Genomic DNA, 23294 nt, shown 5'->3' on the forward strand with positions numbered 1-23294 from the left:
ATAAACTATGTATATGTTAGTGTGACAGTGCAGCCAAGATGAGAAGTCCTTCAGCATGAGCTAGAGTATGGTTACATGCACATGTCCACGCAGATATATCTTCATGGGCTAAGTAGGAGCTAATTTCATGGCTGCTGAGTTCAATGCCAAGGTAGCAATACCAAATACTGTTGGAAATCTGCACATAAACTCTGTGCCTTAAAGGAAGAAAATGGTATTCGTACAACAAGTGACACCAGATCATGCCCTCAATGGAAGGTTCTGTAGAACAGAGGAGAATTTATTAGGTTCTGAGGCCTTTGCAGTGCATAACATAGTTACTCCTGAACTCAGAAAGTCATTATGAATAGAAAAGATGAGGAATTACTGATAAATTACTGATATACACCTACAATTTGTATTGGAACCTGACAGGACAGACTGTAACAGTCTGCCTCCCCCCCCCCCCCCCCCCCCCCCCCCCAGTATTTTGGAGCTCTAGGGTGAAACAGGCCAAAGTTAGCAAGTGTTGATGACAAGTAATAATTACATTAGGAAAAAAAGTCCCCCTAGTCCCTTGCTTCCTTATGTATCTCAAAGTCATGTAATATAATTTTCCGGCATGGTAAGTACTAATTGAGAAATCAGAGCTGCATAGACCACCTAATTAATTTTTTATACATATTTCAGTATTTATAGTGTATACTGGATTAATTAAAACTTTAGGGTGCTGTGCATCTCAAATGACTGCTGTGACTATTGACCTGCAGGCATTTGACGAGCCTTGTAGAGTACCTGGTTGTGGGGGTTGCCACTTATTCCAGTGGGAAGCTGAGAGTGGCAGCTGTTAGGAAGCTAATACTTGCCCAGAGATGCTATGCAGTTAATATAATTATTTTGCATTCCAAGTACAGCAAAGCAACTGCACTGGCTTTCTGACTGTGACCGCTGTACTTACTACTTGGAACTGGTGGGTATCATAAGTACCATTATACCTCCTCTCCCAGCGCAAATTTCCCTTCACTTAACCGACCACACGCATCCAGGAAGTTAGTGGGCTTGAATGTGATTAGTGTGTCCCCATTAGTGCCCTGGGTAAAGAGAAGACAGTTCACTTCTCTGTCTTGCAGTTGTCAAAGTATTACTCCCTTCAAGTTTTGTGGCTAAAAGACAATGGACTAGGAGGATGCTGATGGAGTAAAGATACAAAGTAATGCTCAGCAGAAGTGAGACAACTGGGAGTGGAGCTCAGGTAGTGTAACTGTTTAGGCAAATAATGGGAGAGCAGATCTCCACATTGGCTGCTCAACAGCAGACCATATGACTTGGAAATGAATAATCACATCTGCTTGACAGTTTTCTGCAAGTGTTTTGTGTTATAGCAGTTCTTTACCACATGTAGAAAGCATCTCTAAAAAAAGATTACTGAAAAGAGATACTGAGGTTGTAAACCTGTATTTAAAAGGGTTCATAGAGTGTTGTTGCAGTGTCTTTCTGAAGCATTTCTTCATGTTTCATACATAAAGTATATAAAGACCGTGGTTAGAATGGTTAAGAATCAACTCTTGTCTGCCTGCCTACCTAGGTCATTCTGCTTTACACATAAAGAAGTAATTTACTTTTGCTATACTAGAAATACAATCAAATGTGAAAATGGAGACTGTTTTTTTAGGGCCAGTGGCAAAAATAGTGAGAAACGGAGCTAACGTTTTGGCCTGGTTCTGTTCCTACTTGCATTGGGGCAAACTGTCAGTTACTCCTCTGAAATCAATGAATGCAAAATTAGGTACAGCACAAACAAAACTATCAGACTTACTGTCACCTGGCTGGACCTCAGAGCACTCCAATACTGTGAGATATTTGTCATCAAACTGATTAAACTGCCTGATTACTGTAGCTAATCCACTTAACTAACATGATCTTTGATCTTCTGGACTTCATTGGTGTTCAGCACTGCAGTTGCTATTTGGAATAGGCCTTTGGTAAGTTCTTCCTGAAGCTGTAAGGTGGTTTAAATTTTACAGTACTCTGTTTTCAGAAAGCTACTGTTCCTCTTGGCAGGTGAGAACAGAAAGTGTACATCAAATGATCTGTGTACTGAATTGGCCATATATCTTTGCATGGCAGAGGTGCTACATGAGTCTTTTTTTACCTGGAAATTCCCCAGGACTGAGTTAAAGTCTGTCATATCTTCCTGGTTGGGTTTTAATGTTTGGAACAAGGATTTGTTGTAACAATGCTTATGTGCCTCACTCTGAAGTGTTGAGGTAAGAGCTGGAAGGAGTAGTAGGCAGTTGAATCTTTTCAGCTGGGATTTGGCATTGAAGTTCTTTACTTGCAGACAGATAAGTGGGGCAGTTGCTTTGGCCGTGGCATGAGGATGGCAGTAAAGTGGTGCAAATCCTGCTGAGAACTAAGGCAGAACTGAGGTAGTGTCATCAGACAGGGGAAATGTTCAGTAGTATTGCCTTAGGCAGTTACCTGTAGTAACAGCACCCTCAATCTGATGATTCTGCACAAACAAAATGCATGCCCTGTGCACAGCTGTTGTGGCAGTGGACACTTACAAGCGTGTTTTAGGCAACAAGGGTGATAAAGCAACACCCTCTCCCTACCTAGAGTCTTATAAGAGCCAGATATCCTTACTTCCTCACAGCTTACAAAGCCCCTGATGTGATAAGTCCATGCATCCTATAAAGGAAGTCCACCAAGCTTCACCACTTCATCCAAGACGGAAACATTTCCATGATTTCTATGTAGAATACATGGCATGATTGCTCACTGCATTCATTTGGAAATGTTGCTGCACCTGATAAATGAAACAGAGGTCTGGCATACTTTTCCATGGCTTGTAAACACCAATTTATAGATAAACAACAGCAGCCAAATGCAGATAGATAATCAGTGCAGCAAGACGATTGAAGAGATCAGTTCACAAAGCATGATGGATTCTCTTGGGGCATTCTTCTCGTTCCTGGTTATCAAAGGCCAGCACACACCAGTACCTGAAGCAGACCTGTTTAAACATGTTCTGCTACCTTTTGTAGAAATTTGAAAGAATGGATCCCCACACAAATGTTCCAAATTGAGAAAGAAGTGAAAAAGAATTGTTGCAATACATTGACTGATTCCTTGCCAAGACTGCTACCAAGAAACTTCTTGATCCATTATTGCACTGAAGAAATAAGAGGGGGAAATATCTACCTTCCATAACTAACTATGCCCCTTCCCTGCATGCTCAATTTCCTCAAGAAAAAAGTACCTTTGCTCTGCTTTTACTGCTGGGTGTCAGTGAACTACTCCAGAGCTCAGAGTACTAATTTTTGTTTTCAGCACAAAGACACTGCTAAGATACTAGGGCTTGGTCATAATTTAGCATGCTAAAATGAGGGGGGAAAGAGACAATATTATGTTCTAATAGCAAATAAGTGCCATAACTATAAAATTATTTTTTTCTTGTAGCAAAAGAATGAACTGTAGCCAGCAGGTGAGCAAGAGAACACTACAGGGTGTGGTAGAGATGCTATTCAATTAACTGTGAAGCCAAAAAAATTCTGTTAGTGTGCGTGTGTATAAAATATCTGGCTATTTCAAACCATAGGAGCATGACAGCTGAGAAAAAGGAGTGCCACAGGGAATTCTTTTAGAGTTTGATTTTTTTAAAAATATGTTTGACATGGAAAATGTTTTAGTACAAATAAAGCAACTGGTATTGAACTTAAAAAGTGCATGTGGAGGGGGAGGGAGAAAGAAGAGATTGCTGTGTGGAACAGGAATGAATAATTCATGATATTTAAAGAAAGAATGCCTCCGAAATGTTCTGCAAGGCAGTCCATGCAGATAACTTGGATGGTTATTCCTCCTCGTGTGTGAGTGTGTGTGTGTCCCCTCCATTTAAAGCATCATTAATTCAACATCTTTGTGATTTTTTTTTCTTTTTTAAACCTCATAAGATATTTCTGAAAGAAATATTATTTAACTTAGGTTAGGATCTTATTTATTCAGTTAATTTTGTATAAATATCAAAGAGATAAGTAGAATTATTTAACCATAAAAAGACAGCTTTAATACTTTAAGAAAAGGATCTAGAGGGGGAGTTGCTGCCTTTTTTCCTTTTTATTTTAAATAAAGGAAAAAAGACTCCAAACATCACTGCAAACTAAAATCAACCTCATGGAAGGGGGAAATAAGGGGACATATTTTGAACATTACTCCATAGGACACCAGTACAATATGGTGTTAGTGAATGCATTGTAGCTCCATATGCAATCAGAATCCAATTGTTACTGGACTGTGTACAAGCACATACTGTGCTCAATGGTCTGATGAGGCATTATGGATGTGATGCAAAGAGACCTTGTGGATTAGACATGTACAATTTATTAAGAAAGTGAAACTGCCAAATATTTAAACTGAGCTGAATACAATAGCATTTCAGGTGGTAAAAATGAGAGTTCTGAGGAGCCCAGTGACTGCAAAGACTTCAGTTTTCATTATTTGGTTGAGAAGTCTGACCAAAAAAAAACCCCACCCAAACGAGAGCAACCAAAAAACCCAAACAAAACCCACAAACAACCAAAAAAACCCAACCCAAGCCAAACAAAAAATTCTAACTATTGGGATGTTCTGTTTATGTTATTTTGGATTTCTCTGTTTTCTCTCATTGCTACATTCTACTTTCAGTATAGAAAAATTAATGTAAACCAAAATGATTATTGTAAATCTCCAAAAGGTATAAAGGAGCAGCAGCCTGTTAAAATGTATCATAACATTGACTTGAAAAAAAATAGGTTGAGTCAAAGTCATATGCCTTTAAATCATAGTTACTGTGTAATTTATCCATCACTATATTAGTTTTTACATTACAGATTACGCTGTTAAATTATTTCAGCCTTACTTCATTCTTTACATTGACTAACAGTCCAGTGGCACTGTGTGATGTGTTGTTGCAGTGACTTAGATGTGGGAACACCACAGATGCTCTGCAGTAAAATGCTTCAATAGTATCTCTTATTTTCTGGAGAATCTTTTGTCCACTCATTACAAAGGTCACACATTTTCACTTCCCAGTGAATGTAACCCAGAAATTTTAGTTCCTGAATCTTTCTGTGACTGAACAACTACTTAGTCTTTCAGGTTCAGTAGGGTTTTGGGTCTAAGAGAAAGTTGAAATTACATTTTGAGCTCTTTTTTAAAAGTAATTTAATTTTGGTTTTCCTTATAGCTGCCTTAAAGGACTTGTCCCACAATACAGAACCTCAAATGAAAATAAGAAGCAATGTCCACCCCTATCGAGCCAACTAAGTAACTTTCCCAGGAAAGAGCCACTTGATACTGAAATCACCTTGCATTAAGCAGAGCTGACATTTCTTGGGTTATAACAAATTTCTCCAGCTTTAACAAATGTTCCTCTGGGAACCACTGGAGATTCCTGGGGTATGTTCTCTGTGTGCTTACGGCCTTGAGAGCCGATTTTCTGCCCAAGCTTACATGCTCGATTTGAACATTTGCTTCTGAAAATGAAAATCACGAGTATCACGTTTATGTTTTGCCAGTTTGCCTACCAGCTATCTGCTAACAAAAAAGTTCCAAGGGAGCGTGGCAAGTCCGTGCCCAGCAAAGCCTTTTGTTTTTGCAGATGTTTGGGCTTAGAGGAGTGCTGTGGAGCACAGGCAATCCTCGGTCCGTGTTTGCACTTGTCTGCTGCTATTCTCTGCTCATTGTCTGAACCTGCACGCATTGTTCTCCCGACAGGTGATAACTACCCTGTGCAGTTCATTCCATCAACAATGGCAGCTGCTGCTGCTTCTGGACTCAGCCCTTTACAGCTCCAGGTATGTGCCAGAACAAAAAAATGTGGGATCGAAGCCAACATTTTAGGGGAAAACTGCTAACCAGCTGTATGCTAAATAATAGTCTGAATGTTAAATAATTTTTGAGCTCAGCCCAGGAGGATTAACACCTTATGTACTTAGGGTACTGCAAATACAGCACTGTGCGACCAACCTTGGTTCTGTGAGTGAAAGGCATTGTTCTGTGTGTTTATATGGGCAGAATTAATCATACTTTTTATATTCCATGACCAGTTAATGGCAGATAAGTTCAGTGATTTTTTTTAAACTTTATTTTAATTTAGTCTTTCCCCTGTAGCTGCAAAACACTCCCTTTAATTGGACCAGTGAGTGTATCAAAACAAATGCATGTTATTGAGAGTTTTCCTTTTGTTTGTTTTTGCAGACAGTCTGATGCTGACAATACAATAGATTGCAGAATCTTTTAGCTTCTGTGTTTTGGTAATCTCAACCTTTCTGTGCATTAAGCTGGTCAGATGCCAAGCATGGGCAGGAGATTTTCTTCTTCTTTTTTTTTTTTTTTTTTGGCATATGTAGAAAGAAATGCTGTGAAAGAAAGATTTATGGGCCATATTATTGGCTACCTTTTTGTGGCGAGAAGTTCTTAATTTCACAAGAAAAGACAAAACAATGTCATAAATAATAAAGAAACAGTCAAAAGCTTTCAGAGTTAAAATGTATGGAAAGGAAGTGACTGAACGTGAGAGGAAAGGCTGTTAAAGATGCATGTAACTATTTGCAAGTAAACCTTTGAAACCCCTGTTGGAGTTATGTTAGAGGTGAGTTCAGATGCAAAGAGTAAATTATGTCTAGGAGAGCAAAGTACTGCTGTGTTAATATCCAAATATCTGCTTTGCTTACCCTTCTGCAGTTATATCATTTTCCAGAGGGACCAGGGCAAATTAAAAATCCTCTTGTCTTTACCCAGTGCCAATGTTCTTCTTGCTGAGTTAACTTAGGATAAGTGAGAATGGGACCAGAACTCACTGTTCACTGATGGTCCAGAACTTACGAAATATAGCCCTTGAGCTTATGTCTGACCTAACCTACAATCAAAACTTGAAAAGAGAACACCATGACACTGCAGGAAAAGAAGTCCAAAAAGTACTTTTGGGTCATGGCAATATTTTGGTAAGACCATGCCTTGGCCAGACTTCAAACCAAAAGAAAGTTTTTCAAAAGGAAAAATAGCAGGTATCCACTGAAAATCTGTATTTAACTACTTTTTGATGCAAAAGTTTCATTAGCTTTACTTGAGAAAACACTTCCAAAATCAGATTTCTGGATAGAAAGACTATTTTTTTGCCTTTGAAATGCAGTACAACAAATAGTAAGCCCACGTAAGATTGTAAGATAGGAAAGGATAACAACAACAAGCAAGATCTAAATCAGACGTCCGCAATTCTTTCTTTTACAAGATTTGTTTGTAGCTTGACTCACAGATCTATTTGCCCATCAGCCTTGATCAGAACCTACAGCAACAGTGCAATTTCTTTCATTTGCAGAAATGATAGGCTGAGCTGTTAAACATGACAATTATAAAACAACCAGCAAAGAATGTGGTACTAATACATTCAGAAATATTCAAATGCTTGAGGGACCTGAATTTCTCTACAGGTGTATTTGTTGCAAAAAGGTGTTGGGGTTTTTTTGTTTTGTTTTGTTTATTCCTCCCCTTTCTGTTGTATCTGAATTTCATCGAAACCTTTAATGTTTCATGGTCATAAGAACCTAAGTAACAGAGCACTTAACCTTCAATTGATACCGGCTCATCTGATTGCCAAGTCGACTGAAGTAAATTTTGTTTATTCTTAGTATTACTTTGGTGTAAATTCCCTGAGTGTTCCCTAAATGAACACTTATTTGGGTGTGTTTGTTGGAGGGATTTTGTTGCTATACCTGACATGCCGTCAAGACTGCTAGGGGTGTAGCATTTTGGATACTTTTTCCACCTATGATTTCCTTCCCCCTTCTCTCTCTGTTTTGCTTCCATTCTTCCATGTACCTCACCCACTTATTTATTTACATGAATGCTGTGGCCATGGTATCTGAGTATTTCCCAAGTGCTTAAAAATACTGATCACAAAACTAATCTCTGTTCCTTTCAGCTAGTGGGAGAAATAGCTAATTCATTTGCAGGTTTGGTTTTGTTTCTACATGTGAGCGTGTGTGTAATATGTGTTTGGAGAACTTGGAGAGGGAAAACTATTTCAGTTACAAAGGCTTTGCACTGGCTCTAACATTTCAACTTTACCAGGGCACTATTATTAGTTAAAATTTTATATTCTGTAATCTATGTCCAGCTGCAGTGGACTTTCTGTCAGCTTCAAGTCTATAATCTCTGCTGTTTTTTCACTTTTGAGGGGGATAGTCATGCTTCAGGTAGGAGCTAGCAGCAGTTTTGTGTTCTCATTTTCCAGTGTGTCAAGACAACTACTATAGAAGCTCTGAATCTAATAGCACAGAAAACAATTTACTTCCAGGTACATCGTGTAACTATAGCAATTATTCCACAGAGAATGTTTCTCCAGGGAACAATTTGTAATTAATGATCTGCCCATCTTATTCAAGCTCTTTGGCACATTGTATCAAAATGGCTTTTCTCTGAATCATATGCCTGTGTTCACCAGTGGGATATGTATCTCCACAGGTTAAAAACTTTATTGAAATCATATCCAAGAATGTCTCCATAAACTAGTTTCACTCTTAGGGGTCTTGCATTAAAAAGAATAAAAAATAAAATTCCTCTTCAGCACAAGACCTCTTTGTCCCATCTGCCTTTAAGGTCTTGCATCTCATTGGTTGATCAGTTAGTGGTAAAATACCATTGATATTCAGTTGCAGCTTTGAGTATCCTGAAAGAAAGTAGTTATCTCACAAGTTTATGCCAGTCTGCATTCCTGAAATGGTGGCTTGTTCTGCTTTGAGCTGACATCAGATAACTTTTTGATCCGTACAATGAGGGTGGCCTTGATGATGTTGACACAAAGCTTAAAACTTTTGTATTCACACTTCCCCTTCAGAGCTCAGCCCCAAGACATCAGTTCCCAAAAAACTTGGTCAAGATTTCAGTACATGTAATAGGACTCTCAGTGTGTGGAAGGGTCTTGCTGATGAAGTAACAGTTCTCTAGGTCTGGTCTAGAACAGAGGACAAAGGTATTTCTGTTCATTCCTCCAGCTTCAAACTGCTGTGAGTGAATCCCATCCACTCAACCTTCTGCTAAATAGTTTACCAATCTAATAGTACCAAATAGACATGTAACAGGCATTCATAGTGGTGTGTGGTTCAGTTCTGGTGCATGTGTGTAACAGTTGCTTTGATCAGAGTAGACAGTAAAACCTGTCAGTAATTTTCTCCTTACTCATCTTTTTTTATACCCTCAGCCTCTGGATTTTTTCCCTTTTCCTGCTTCCCTCCACTGATGTTAGCAAATTTTAGCTAGGTGTGCCCAGTAACCTTGCTGAATGAGCAAACTCAGTAATGAAGAGTTTTCCCAGCTCTCACAACGCTGGGTAGCAGTGACCTAGCTACTGAGAAGTCACAGTGATGGCAGAGGTGGCACCTGAAGGCCCTTAGTTTCAAAAAGCAGTGTTACTATGTGCTCTTCATTATGGTTTTTAAATCTGCCTTCGTTCTTAGATACTTCTACAAAGCAGCCGATGTGGTAAATAAGGAAATGTCGCAACTCTCTCAACCGCGACTGATAAACTGTTGATAGAAATGGAAGCACTACAATGATGCGAACTGGAATTATTCCTAAACAAAGTGAGCTCTAGAAAAAAAAAACAGGCAAAACAAGAAAGCTTTCGTTCATAACTCTTTCCCCAAACTATTTGTGTAATTTGTCCTTCAAAATTTATCGCTTATAATACTAATGAACCTTGGCAAGGCTTAACTGTAGTTGCAGCTGTGTTTTTGAAGTCTGAAGTTTTTATAATCCATTAAAAAATAATTCAGATTTTAACTAAACACATTCTTGTCTATTTGTCTTCTCCCTTCCCATTTCATCCTACTCCTTCATACTCTCTTCTCATTGCAGACAAGGTAAATGACCTTTTTTTTTAGTACTGCTAGGTGTAGATCTAGTGTGCTGCTGAAGCATTGCATAGCCTGCCTCAGGGGCACAATATGAGTGCAGGGAAGGCCGAAGAATGCTATTTTTAGTTGAGCAGTTCAGCAGATGGAGGCATGAATACTCATATATCTGAAGGTTGAGGGGTTTGAACCATTAATTTTGATAATGTATTTAACCCTGGGAACAATCAGAAACTGTAACTCTAAGGTTACAATGCTTTTGACCTTTAGAGAACAGAGGGCAGTTGGTACAGTAAACAATATATTACATTTCTACTTATTCCAATTCTCTCACACATATAAATTTCAGGACATAGTTGACATTTGCTTTCCTCAGCTATTTTAGTGCTGGTCCTTAAAGTAAGTCAGGAAGAACGTGCAGGAAAGAGGCCAATGTAATGCGACAGTCATGTAAATATGGCCTTTAAATAGCTAAGATGTTAAATGTGGCCTTTTATGAAGAAATATTATTCTCAAGAACTAGAATCTTGGTGAATTATTATTTCAATGAAAAAATTGTTTTAGTGGACTGCTGCTCCTATGGAGTTGCCTCTATATGTTGCAACCTTAAAGCAATTTTTTTAGTGAGGCTAGTATGATCTGATGGTGATAGTTCACACTGGAGGTGATTTGGTCCCACTCTGGTACCACATCATGCAAAGTGAGGTACCTGCCTTATGTCTTATTAAATGATGCATGCTCCTCTTCAACAAATATAGCAGTTAAATATCACACAGCTTAAGTATTTCTAATTAAAATATCTCCATGTGTCAGCATATTGGTAATGTATTATTTTAATCCATTTATTTTGTTTATGAAACAGTGACATATGTTTAGATTGTGAAATATATGAGCCTTAAAAATCACTTTATTGAAGAAAATTAATTTCTACAATGCTGTCTCAGTAATGTGTTCACTCACCCAGTCATTCATTGGCAGGGCTGCCAGTCTTAATGTTGGTTAGACACAGTTTAACAGTTTTATCTGACATAACTCTCGGATGTAGGCAATAATAATTTTTTTCAAATGCAAAAGCCATGAGGTTTTCTTTTTCCTCTTTTTTTTTTTTTTTTTTTCTTTCCCCTTAACACAAGGAAGAATGGGGATTGGGTAAATGTGAAAGAGATTTGGTGAGACCAATCAAAATTAAAACCAGCTAGTTACCTTTTCAAAGTTAGACACTGTAATTTGTTTGTCAGCGGGTAGATGTTTGGGTCAGCACTGTGAGTGAATGACTGTCAGCAGGAATTCCTACTAGACAAGTAATTTCCCTCAATGTATTACTGACAGATTGCTCACTTCTTCAAATCACTAGAGAAAACAAACTTAATATTGTTACAGGCAGAGTTTCTGTCTTCATTAGCCTTATAGAATGATTTTATCTAGCATTCAAAGACTACCGAGCTCTAGGTGGGCATATTTTAACAGAATGTTCCTTATTATGACACAGTGAGTAGTGGCCTAAATTAAGGGAATGGTGTGTGCAAATTTCAGTATATGGAAGTAGTAAATTAAATATTTTGATACTTTTCTTATGTAGAAATTTAGGTTGTAGCAAAGGAAGGGAGGAGGTTGAAAGAAGATTTTATTAGGGCTCTGAGAGACCAAGCAACCCCTTTAATGAAAATAAAATTAAAAATATGCCAACCTTGCAATACTTTGGAAAAAAATTAATTAAAATCAATGAAATAGTTACACTCATGCCTTTCCCTGCTTGAATGTTTATGTCTCTGTGTGTAATATCTGTGTTATCAAGTTGAATTATATCAGTGGCAGTATCAATGAAAATGGTGTCATTGACTCAGTATTTTACCATATGACCTCCTTTCTTTGCAGAATTTCTTAATACTCCATCTTCTCCTATTCCTTCTCATCTTCAGCCCTGAATTATCCGGCAAAGTGATTTTCATCAGGAAAAGACAGCCCATCAAATCTGAGACTTCTTGCACTAAAGTATTGATTCTGATGAAGTTTTAGCCAGAAGGGTTTTGCTAGCTCCCCCAGTAATGATATCCCTGATCAAAATGAGTCTCTCTATTCTCTTCAAGTTAGTAAAAGTGGACCTATAAACAAACAAAACCTTTAGGTTATGTAATGAGTCTTGCAGCTGCAAGACCCTTTTCTCTCTCATTTAATGCACTGCATCACCAACGACTGCTTTAAACAGCCTGTCTTTGGTACTCTTATTCTTGCTTAATGGAACACGATCACATTATTTAATTAAAAAAAAAAAAAGGGAATGTTTAAGAATGAGACTGTTTCATAGTCTGTAGCAGTTTCCATACTTGGATGAGGCAGGCTTAAATCCAGACCTGGGCTTCTCTTTCCCCACCATTGTAGGAAGGATGCTAGCCACTGAATGGTCACCCAGTCTGGCAAACCTCCCTTCAGATGACCAAACCCTTTTCCACTTTAGGAAGTGTTTTCATCCTGTGCCTGCTGTCCTTTCTCAAGAGGGAATACTTTTCAGTCCGGCAGCTAGGGATCAGGCTTCTGGCATGACTCCCATCTTTTGCACCTTTAGATCTTACCAAACAGGACAGCTGCCTTCCAGGCCCATATGCTCTGTTCCAGGGAGAATTTGCCATTGAGATCATAAATGGCACAGACATAAACGCACTTATCAGGAAACTTGTGTGTTTAAAAGGATGCCATCCTTACAGCCTAGATTGCAGGAGGTTTCCTGTGCCTTTGCAGTCTGTATCAAGGCAGAATCTTGAGCCCAAGTGACTGAAGGAGGCTGAGCCCCCAGCATCAACAAGACATTGCTGCCTTAACCACTGGCTGCCCCTCACTGAAAGCCCAGGCTCTATTTTAAAATACAAAGCTCCCTCCCTGGAGTATGTATTCACTCAGAAGCCAGTAAGAAGCAAATAAGTTCCTGCTGCATTTACTGACAGAGCACCAGAGGCACCAGTACTACAGAGTGCCATCAGGGGATGAGCACGGTTTTTAAAGCTCTTTTAAAAGTGTGGCATCCCTTTAGGGAATAAGCTGACTGTGAGGCATACTCTCAGCTGGCACTTGTATTCCTTCAAGCTTTTTAGAAATGTATATGGTGTATGCCTTACAGGAGTTAGGTACAAGTGAATATGTTTGTGAAATTTTATTATACTTCTGATAACCATAGAGCAAGCTGCTTAATTTGGCTGCAAATTACAATCATGAAGGATTTTTTTTTCCTGTAAGGTGTTAACATATTTGGATGTTTAAGAATTTAGCAGCTCTTCGATTAAAGGCAAAAATGCTTTTAAGTGAGGTCTGTAAATGGAGGATAATAATACACTTCTGTCCCATCATTCCTTTCTTGCTAATTGCTACAGAGAAAGAAAACTTAATGTCTTGTCTTTGATCTGAACTAAAAGTTCTAAGAATAAGGATGATTGGATGAGAGCATCTGGGTGTAGACATACACACGTGTTCAAAGGAAGCAGAGATATTCTCTTAAAGATGCTTGGACTGGAAAGTTATCATCACCTGCCTGTTTTTTGATAATAACTAAGTATTCCTATCTACTGACTCAATTCTGAGAGAAAGGGAAATTGATAGTAGATGAGGTAGAACTTACCAAACCAGTGTGTGGCTATTGCTATCACTGAATGGAGTCTTTTTTGTTGACAAAGTGGAGACGGTATTGCCTCCAACTCTCTACTTGTCTATGATGTATTTGGTATATGATGTTTTAAAATTGATATGATTGAGAAACCAGAAAAGTGTCCTAACACTAAGAAAGTATTGGAACAACTTTCCTGATGACTCGGCATGAAAGCTGTATATGGCTGGAGGCACAACAGAAGGCCTGTATATCAGAATCAACCAGGTTGGAAGAGACCTCCAAGCTCATCCAGTCCAACCTAGCACCCAGCCTTATCCAGTCAACTAGACCATGGCACTAAGTGCCTCATCCAGTCTTTTCTTCAGCACCTTCAGGGACAGCAACTCCACCACCTCCCTGGGCAGCCTATTCCAATGGCAAATCACTCTCTCTGTGAAGAACTTCCTCCTAACATCCAGCCTATACTTCCCCTGGCACAACTTGAGACTATGTCCCCTTATTCTGTTGCGGCTTGCTTGGGAAGAGAGACCAAGCCCCACCTGGCTATGGCCTCCCTTCGGGCAGTTGTAGAGAGCAATGTGGTCTGCCCTGAGTCTCCTCTTCTCCAGGCTAGAGAACCCCAGATCCCTCAGCCTCTCCTCATAGGGTTTGTGTTCCAGGCCCCTCACCAGCTTTGTTGCCCTTCTCTGGACATATTCCAGCACTCAAGGTGTGGCCTGACAAGTGCTGAGTACAGGGGAAGAATAACCTCCCTTGTCCTGCTCGCCACACCGTTCCTGATCCAGGCCAGGATGCCATTGGCTCTCTTGGCTACCTGGGCACACTGCTGGCCCATCTTCAGCCTACTATCTACCAGTACCCCCAGGTCCCTTTCTTCCTGGTTGCTCTCCAGCCACTCTGTCCTCAGCCTGTATCAGTCCTGAAAAAAAAAAATAAAAGAGACTGGAAGGAGTAGCATCTTAAAGAAGACAGAAAGAAAAAAACATGATGCTCAGATGTCAGCATTAAGGGATTTTTCAAGACCTAAAGGAGTCATTCCCAAAATCTAGTGAAGTCAAAATAATAAAGGACATACTTTGGTGTTGTGTATTAATTACAAAAAATAGCAGATGAACATTAAGAAATATTTTAGGTGTAGAAATAGAGATTGTTGTGATATCCACTGGCGTTTTTGGAAGAGAAGTGAGAAATAAAAAAGAGGCAAAGCCATTTCAAAGAAGTTGTGTCAGTTTTCCTACACACTAGAAACAGAACAAGTCACCAGATTTAACTGGTCTGTAGACTTATTAAATAACACATCTGTGAAGCATCTACTATAATTTATCCAGTACAGGCCATGTCTTCTGCTGCAGTCTTCAACACCTGGGGAGAGGGCTAAGATCAAGCCTCATAACCATTTTAATCTGATCCCAGCACTGTTGCTGAAATGTCACTGCAGTTCAGAAACCATGGCTGTCTGATGCTGAAATCACATCTATTTGTGTAAAATTGCATCAACTTACAATGAGTTTGTAATACTAAAATCCTGGTTACCTGGTTTTGAGGTGCAAATATGATTTTTTTTTTAACATGTAATTTTTATAAGCCCATTAGAATATGCTTTCCATAATTTTATGTTCACTTCCTTTAAGGAAATTATTTAATTTTCCTTCAAGGTGCATGAAAGTTCTAAATATACTGTGAAAGATCAGTGTGAGGTATCTGCTAAGCACCCTGTAAAGCACAATTATTTCCAATGCTTTAAAATACCTGTACACTGGGCTTGTTTTCAGCTTCACAAAGAAAACATTCCACTGTTTTCTGCATTTCAATATACATTTTAAGTATGTTGACTTATCAGGTAATGCAGCAGGCTGAACAGGGACAAACCATTTTTAATGGTATGTTAATTGAATGGGATGCTAGAGATGCACCTGAGTGACTTTTTTCCCAGATGTGCCCCAGCTGACTGATAAAGCTTTTCCTGATCAGTAGAGCCAGGATATATTTATTATATCCCTGTCTTTCGTCCATTTTTGCTAGTGAAAAGAGCAGAATGGCAGTGAGCTACCACACAAACTGTCTTTGTCTTATAAAAGTAGGAAGGCATTATAGCTTCAAACCCCATGCAGCACTTTCAAAAATTCAGCTCTTAAATGTAGAGCTGCCTCTGAGTCTTCTCACAAGGCAGGGATTCAGATGGCAGAACTGAGAGAGGCAGTTTGAATGGACTCTTCCTTTTCCCTGATTTGCGCCCATTTGTTACTGGGATGGTGTCTTATTATTCTGTCATGGCAAGTTGTAGGAATGAAATTGTTGTGTGTTTGCCTCTCAGTGTGACTAGCAGTGGTAGGTGAGCATTCAGTGTTCTTGTTCTGTGTTTCTGTACAGTTCTATGCAGGGAAATACTGTAATTGTTGTATTTGGCAGTTTCTCCAACTATATGAACCCAACCTATGCCAGATCTTAAGAAACATTTCTAGAGAAGATTTATTGCCACTTATTTTTCCCATGTCCTGATTTCTTTTTCCTTTTACTTATGCCTCTATTTTCTGTGTGCTGCCAGGTTGACAAATCTAGAAGGTCTACGCTAGAAGCAGTAATTGAACAACCATCTTCTGTCCTGAACTGATTTAATCCCCTGTAGGATTAGGAGAAAAATTATATTTTTAGACCTCTTCAACTGAGAGTGTCCACAGTGCTGGCAGTTGTACCAGTGACATGGACATGTGCTTACTAGAAAACTCATTCACCAACTCATTCACACAGCTCAGCAAGCAGTTACTCATAATTGCTTGTAATCCTGCTGACATGAGCTTGAATGAAACTCCTGACTTCTCTCACAAAGCCCATCTATGTGCTAACATTTTATAAAACAAATATCTGAAATTCTGAAATGCAAAATGTGATAAGCTTTGATAGCTATCATCTATTCAACAAACTTACTGCGATTAATTGCACTTCAGTCATATAATTTTACTTTGCTTATCACAGAGTCTCTCTTTAAGCAACTGGTTTTTACTCTAGCATTAGTCCAGAACGCATTTCTACACATAAATGTGTGAAGCTATCTGAATTCACAAGGTCTTCGTGTAGACTTCTCTCATTTATTGTTAAGGATATTTTATATTAGCAATGAGGAACCTGATTTTTGGAAGAACTTCTAAAAGAATGTCAGAAAACGTTTTCAATTCTTTCTATGAGTAATTTGATTTCCAACATCACCAGAGAAGGTAATACTTTCAGAGTGTAAAGTGAATGAAAAAAAAATCACACTCTGATGCAACCATCTGATTACATGTTCATATTCTTCTGGTGTATCTGAGTTGTTGTTTGGTTGGTTTTATAAGTACTGGTTATTTGTTTTGCTTGGATACAGGAGAAGGGGCTTAAAATACTAGAGCCATTGCAGGTATCTTTTGAGATTCCTGATCCTTGCTTGCTATTCTTGAGCTTGTTACTCTGTTAACTTTAGTGCTATCCACAGTTCTGATGAGGTAGAATTTATGCTACAAAGGTGCTGAAAGCAAATTCTAAGAGAAGCAAACGTAGGATTTATCTTCATCGCTTCACGTTGTCAACTAATATTATCCACTGGAAACTTCAAATGATTTTTGTCAAGCAAATGCAGTGATCCTTTGCTATGGCTGGCTTTCTTCCAAAGGTATTTGGGCTTGAAAGAACTTATATTTGTTGGTTTACCTCTATACCAAGTACATAATAGTTTTAAGCAGTGTGTGTCATGGTTATTTTATAAAATCATTAAAAATTTAAAGATTGTTTTGCCAATTTCCAAGCTATGCATTACAGCATATTTTCTGGGAGAATCACAATGATAAGGCTACTGTGTGCTTTCCTGTTCATGGTAAATAACAGGAGAAGTGTGATCAAAAAGTAGCATATTACTATTTTATCTTTGATGGGAATACTTTATGATTGCAGTCAAATACAATAAGTTCAGACAATGTATTAATACAGCACAAAGAAAATGATGACTTGTTCAGGTTCACAGAGGGTGTGTTTAACTGGGAGGTTTGGGGGATACTTCCTAGTTTCTGGGTACAGAGATGGAGCACAGAAGTACTTAGTCCCTCTTGCCTTCTGTGCTTCTGCTTTCTGGCACATGAAGGTGAGCTATGTTCCCAGGCTGGCCAGAAGAAAGAGTAAGCCAGGAAGTTGCACTGTGAGAATACTTCTTCTCTCCTGGTTAAACTACGCCTTCTTACGTCCTCTTCTTGAGAAAAAATATAGAGGAAAAAAAGATGCACTCTCAGTTTGGGCTTTGAGCTTGCTTTCACAAATGATGCAAAGAACTTGCGTGGTAGCATGCAAACTGTTCCATTAGACTTGATAGGAAGAGTACAAGAGAATAGATACACAAAGTGGAAGAGATCATAGGATATTAGAGGCTGAAAGGGACCCAAGGAGATCATAGGGGCCAACCCCCCTTCCAGAGCAGGATGAGAGTAGTTAGCATTCCTTAATTCCTTGTCAGAACCTAATCTATATCAAATAAAATTCTTGCAGCTTTTCTCATGCCTCAGGAGAAAATGTCATTGTTTATATATTCCTATCTCTCAGAGAAAAGATGCTTATTATAACTCCTGAGTTACTATCTGTAGGAAATTAGAAATATATAATAGATATCTTAGAAATGTATAATAGATATCTAAGCTTATCTTGTTTTGAAATATTTTCTATAAAGAGCAGCTGTTATAACAGCAACAAGGAATTTGGGTTTCATAATTATGTGCTTTTTCTTATTTTGTCTTTTCTTACACCATAAAGACTTAAATCAGGGTTGAGTTAAACCAAAATGAGAAGCTAAAGTATTATGGTCTCTTCCTCTATTAGGAGGAAAAATACTAAGCATATATTGTGTTAGTGAGGGGTTTTTTAATTATGCAGTTGTCCTTCCTGCTGCTTGCCTGGTTTTAGTTCTCAGAGCATTATTTGAGACAGCAAAAGTTCAAAGTCTAGTTTTGAGGTTCCAAACACTTTTTTTTTGTGAGTCTGCATAGAGTCCTTTTAGTGGCATTTACATTGAGCTCTGGAGCTGCACTCGCACCCTCATTCATTCCCTACTTTATGTGGCAGCCTCAGTGTATTCAGCAGGTTGTATGCCAGCAGATGAAACAGATGTTTAGGCCATACTGGAACGGTGCGGCGTGCTGCATCAGGACCTGGATATTCCTCTTGACATCTGGATGCTTTTGGGCTGGGAAGCCTGCCTTAGGCCAGGAGGCTGTAGGAGCCTTGTGGCAGTGAACATAGGGTCCTTGCCGCTCTTTAAGCGATTAGTGCACTGAAGCAGCAATAATGCTGAATTATCGCTTGGTTGCGTTCTTCTAAGGAATCTTGGGACAAAGGGATAGTCAAGGAGGAGTATTTACAGTAAAGTCATGTTCAGAAAGACAAGACTAATTACCATGTATTGAAAAGCTTTCTTTCTACTCCTTTAATGGTAAAATTGCTACAAATACTTCAGGAAACTTTTTACAAAGCAGTAAACAAATAGCTTACAGAAAAACCTCACTTTCTCATTTAAAATCATTAAAGTGAACAAAAAAAGACAATTTCAGCTACTTTACAGTTTCATAGTATGGTCAATTGTATGAAACAGACAATGAAATGTGACTGAAGACAGGGAATTGAAGGTATACTAATGTTCATGCCTACTAGAGACAAAATGTGAACTTCTAACAGCTGCAGGGAAGAATATTAGGTACGGATGCTGTCTGACTTATGCATTGATTCTTTATAGTTTCACTTTATCAAGTTGAAAATTGTGCTGTATGTGCTGCTGCAGCCTAAATTGTCTGCCGCAGCACTTCCTTTTATGATGTGTGTTATTTGAACACAATGGACATGGTATATTGCATGGAAATATGTGTTTAGTGTTTTGTGATTACTAGCTGTTGGACAAAATAGCATTTAGCATGCATCCCTCCACCCATAAATGTTCATTGTTAAGACCGATGTGTTTAAATGAGCATCCTCCCAAACAGATTACAGCTTTTTGGAGAGCGTGCGGTAATAAGTTGAAGACAACCACTTTGTTGCTCTCATTTAACCTCCAGTATTCTAAAGGGGTTATATTTAATTAACATTGGCTAAAGGCCTGACCTGAGAGGCAACCAAAAGTGTTTGAACTGCATTTTCAGATCCAGGCTGTAATCTGTTGGGAGAGGAATAATAATAATAAAAAAAAATTAGAAAGCACCATTTACTGAAATTCTTTCTAACTAAGCTGTATTTCAATGGGCCATTTAATGCTCAGATGGACAAAGGTATTACTTCAGTCATTGAATTGTATCAAACCCTTTCTCAGAGGCCCAGTTTAAAAACTCTACAGGAAAAGTGGCTTAGCATCGTATTCTCAGCAGACTAACACTCAGTCTGTTTGGAAAGGGGAAAGGAAAAAAAAAAGAGAGAAAAGAGTGAAATGAGGTGAGACATGACCGCTAAGTCAGTGACGGTTTTTGCTTCTCCCTCCAGTCACAAGGGAATTGCTCTTCAGAAGGCAGAAGCTCTGTATTTGCTACACAACCCTTTAAATAATTTAAAAATAGTTATTTGGGTGGTTTTTTTTTTTTAAATTTATTTATTTGGGCAGCTGTAACTCCATTCCTCTGGTCAGCTTCCAGCCTGCCCTTTGTTCTTTTCTGATGTGGCAGAAATATAGTTTTCTTTCTGGGAATCTTAGGCCCAGTCCCTAACTTTGCAGGGTTAGATTTTAGACTTGGTCACACTGGAAGAAATAGGAAGTATTTTTAAATATCACAAACTGTTGACACTAGTGAGGTGAGTAGTTATTTCAAGAGAGCCAACGTTTCATCTATTCTATGGTGGTATAAGATATAGTATCACAGTATCATCAGGGTTGGAAGAGACCTCACAGATCATCAAGTTCAACCCTTTACCACAGAGCTCAAGGCTAGACCATGGCACCAAGTGCCACGTCCAACCTTGCCTTGAACAGCCCCAGGGACGGCGACTCCACCACCTCCCCAGGCAGCCCATTCCAGTGTCCAATGACTCTCTCAGTGAAGAACTTTCTCCTCACCTCGAGCCTAAATCTCCCCTGGTGCAGCCTGAGGCTGTGTCCTCTTGTTCTGGTGCTGGCCACCTGAGAGAAGAGAGCAACCTCCTCCTGGCCACAACCACCCCTCAGATAGTTGTAGACAGCAATTCTGTCTGAACTTTAGTTGTTAAAAAAATAGGATACCTTTTTGAATTAGATTTTCTTGCAGAGAGTGAGCTTTTCTTTCACAATTTTGATGCTTTCTCATTAAAAATTCCCAACAGCCTCATAGGGTAATGGGGTGACATTATATCTTGGAAACTTGTCGAGGTGCCATGAAACTGATAAATCAACAGCTTTACTTTCTAAGGAGAAGTAAATACAATATTACAGAGGCAACTGCCAGGTGCCAAATTATATACATTGTCTTAGCTACTTGCAGTGATCGATAATTTATTTGAGCATTCTTTCCTGGCTCTGCACACAGCTTTACAGCAAACAGGTTGTGAACAGGCAGCTGCTGAGAGACTGTATTTTATTGTCATAATTCAATAGAATCAGCGCCATTTGATTTCTAAGGGACACAGCCTCAGAAGCAATGACTAAAGGGGATTTTGCCTGCATTTAGCCAGCAAAGTAAAGTGAGCTCTTCAATGGCTATTTCTACTTCATTGCGTCAAAAGAAGCTGAAGTCAAAAGAACAAGAAATGCTGCGCGCAAACAAAACAGAAGTGATCTTCAGAGCAACTTAATGCACCTGTGCCTGAAGGCAAGTTAGTTCTTATTGCACTGGTGCATGTATTTTAGCTCTGTAGCATTTCTCCAAATTTACATGAGTGTAACAGAGAGAGACTTTGAGGCTGGGTGTCTTTGCCGTCAGGCCATGATGATAAATAGGTGGGGATGGGGAAAAGTGAGTAAGTCTCTAAACATGGATCTTGTTGCATGTGTCACCTCATACCACTCTTTTGTGGTGGTGTTTGTTTTTCTTGTTTGGGGTTGGAGTTTTTTGTTCCGCTTCTTCCCCTCCCTCAAAACATCAGCATGAGCCGTGGAGCCAGAATGCATTCCCTTTATTTAAGAATAAGCAATGTTAATAATGTTTAAAGAAGAAATAGTCCAATGATAACTTAATCTTCAGTTCACATTTCCCATTACATTAAAAAAATAACTAGATATTTTATATCTGACAATGCTTACTCAGATTCTTCCATGAGAAGCCTATAGTATGATGAATAAAACCAACCTCAAGATAATAGTGAGGTAACCACCACAACATGCAAGAATAAGGACAAAAAGAGTTATTTCTTTAGAACGTGTGACAATGTGATCATTTAGTACATTCATTTTTTGAGCAGGACCTACTACATGTGCCTTGGGACTCCTCTCTAGCCAAAAGATGAGGCAAAACATGAACATCTATGAAAAATAGATATGTTTTGCTAATCATTTTCCCTCCAGAGAAGTCTGGGTCTTTGTCACTGACTTAACAGATCCTCCTAACATCTGTCCAGCAGACTGTGGACTTTATTAGCAGACAAGAGACCCACCAGATTTAGAGCCTGCTGGGTGCATCTTCATCTTCACAGCTGTGGATTAACTCAGACTTTCCAGAGGAGGACAACCATATGGGATAATTGGTGTCACTGGGTAGCTAAAAAAAATATGAAGAAACAAATGTCATCCAAACACAATTCACTGTTTTTACAGCCACAATTACTAGTCTGTTTAAGAAATAAGAAAGGCAGCATTACACTAAAAAAAGAAAATCTATTCATATCTGTGTGGGAACCTAATCAGGCTCTTGTTTCCAATGACGATGGCTCCACAGTCACACCAGGTCTGCAACAAGAATGCTCCTTTTGTGTGCCGATAATGTGGAAGCGATAAAATTTCCTATAAGAGACATATGTGTTTACATCATGAGATGTGTTATTTGACAAAACACTTTGTTCTCTGCATATTTTCCACACGGAGTTTCATGCTGGGTTGTTTTGCTGGAAAGCTTTGATTAGCTAGAATTAGTTGCTGAAGTAAAATAGACGCTTTTGTTTTATGAGTCCTCTTGCTGAGCTGTAAATTATAGTAAAACATATAAGGAGTGACAGAAAGAAGTGCTGATTTGAACCTCTGACCCATGATCGACATAAAAACATAAGATAACTCTTTCAAAGGACTACTGAGAGCCATAAATATTCCATGGTCCACTTAAAGTTAGGCCCTTTTAACAAAATAAAGCTGTTATTTTGCATAAGGGGATCTTGACTCTGCAGTACTACAACAATACAAGCTGCAGCATTTAACGTGTGTAGAGATTCTTTTATCTTCTATATGGGCTGGCCGATACACATAGCAGAGCAGTAGAAGTGAGGAGAGTGATTTTTCTTTTCCTGAACCAGTACAATGAGTTTGTGGTCGGTAAAAGGTTTTGGAACCAACAGACTCAGTGGTGGCGTTACCTATCTGTTACTTTGCAGCTTGGGAAAGAGCACTACAGGCACATTGGTCTCCTAAGGAGACAGGAATTGAGTGGAATGTAGGGCCACATAAAAACTTCCCTTGACAATGTGTAGAATAGCAACTGACAGACACTTAAATTTCTGGTGCTAACAGTCAAAAAACCCACCAAGCAAACAACCCCAAAACCCCCACAGGAGTAAATGATTCTGAACAACTGATAACATTATTCATTTAGTTGAGAAAGATTTGTTTTCCTGTAGAAGCACAGCTGAATATGGAAGGAAAACTGAAGTCTTCTAACTCCATCTGTGACTACAGAATGTATTATTGTATATATTTTCACAAATACACTTAATTTGTTTGCACA

The 23294-nt window shown here is 38.8% G+C and overlaps 1 protein-coding gene across 12 annotated transcripts in view; it reads left to right on the forward strand.

Annotated features, from left to right (window-relative positions):
• Window positions 1-23294, forward strand: part of SOX6 (SRY-box transcription factor 6) — a 397240-nt gene that overhangs the window by 299464 nt on the left and 74482 nt on the right. For all 12 annotated transcript variants that reach the window (XM_064163636.1, XM_064163637.1, XM_064163638.1 and 9 more), the window contains one exon: window positions 5734-5813. In XM_064163636.1, the coding sequence (XP_064019706.1) occupies window positions 5734-5813 (80 nt within the window). The remainder of the gene's footprint in view (window positions 1-5733; window positions 5814-23294) is intronic.

This window comes from Pogoniulus pusillus, chromosome 24 (assembly GCF_015220805.1).
Source record: "Pogoniulus pusillus isolate bPogPus1 chromosome 24, bPogPus1.pri, whole genome shotgun sequence".
Classification (NCBI taxonomy): domain Eukaryota; kingdom Metazoa; phylum Chordata; class Aves; order Piciformes; family Lybiidae; genus Pogoniulus; species Pogoniulus pusillus.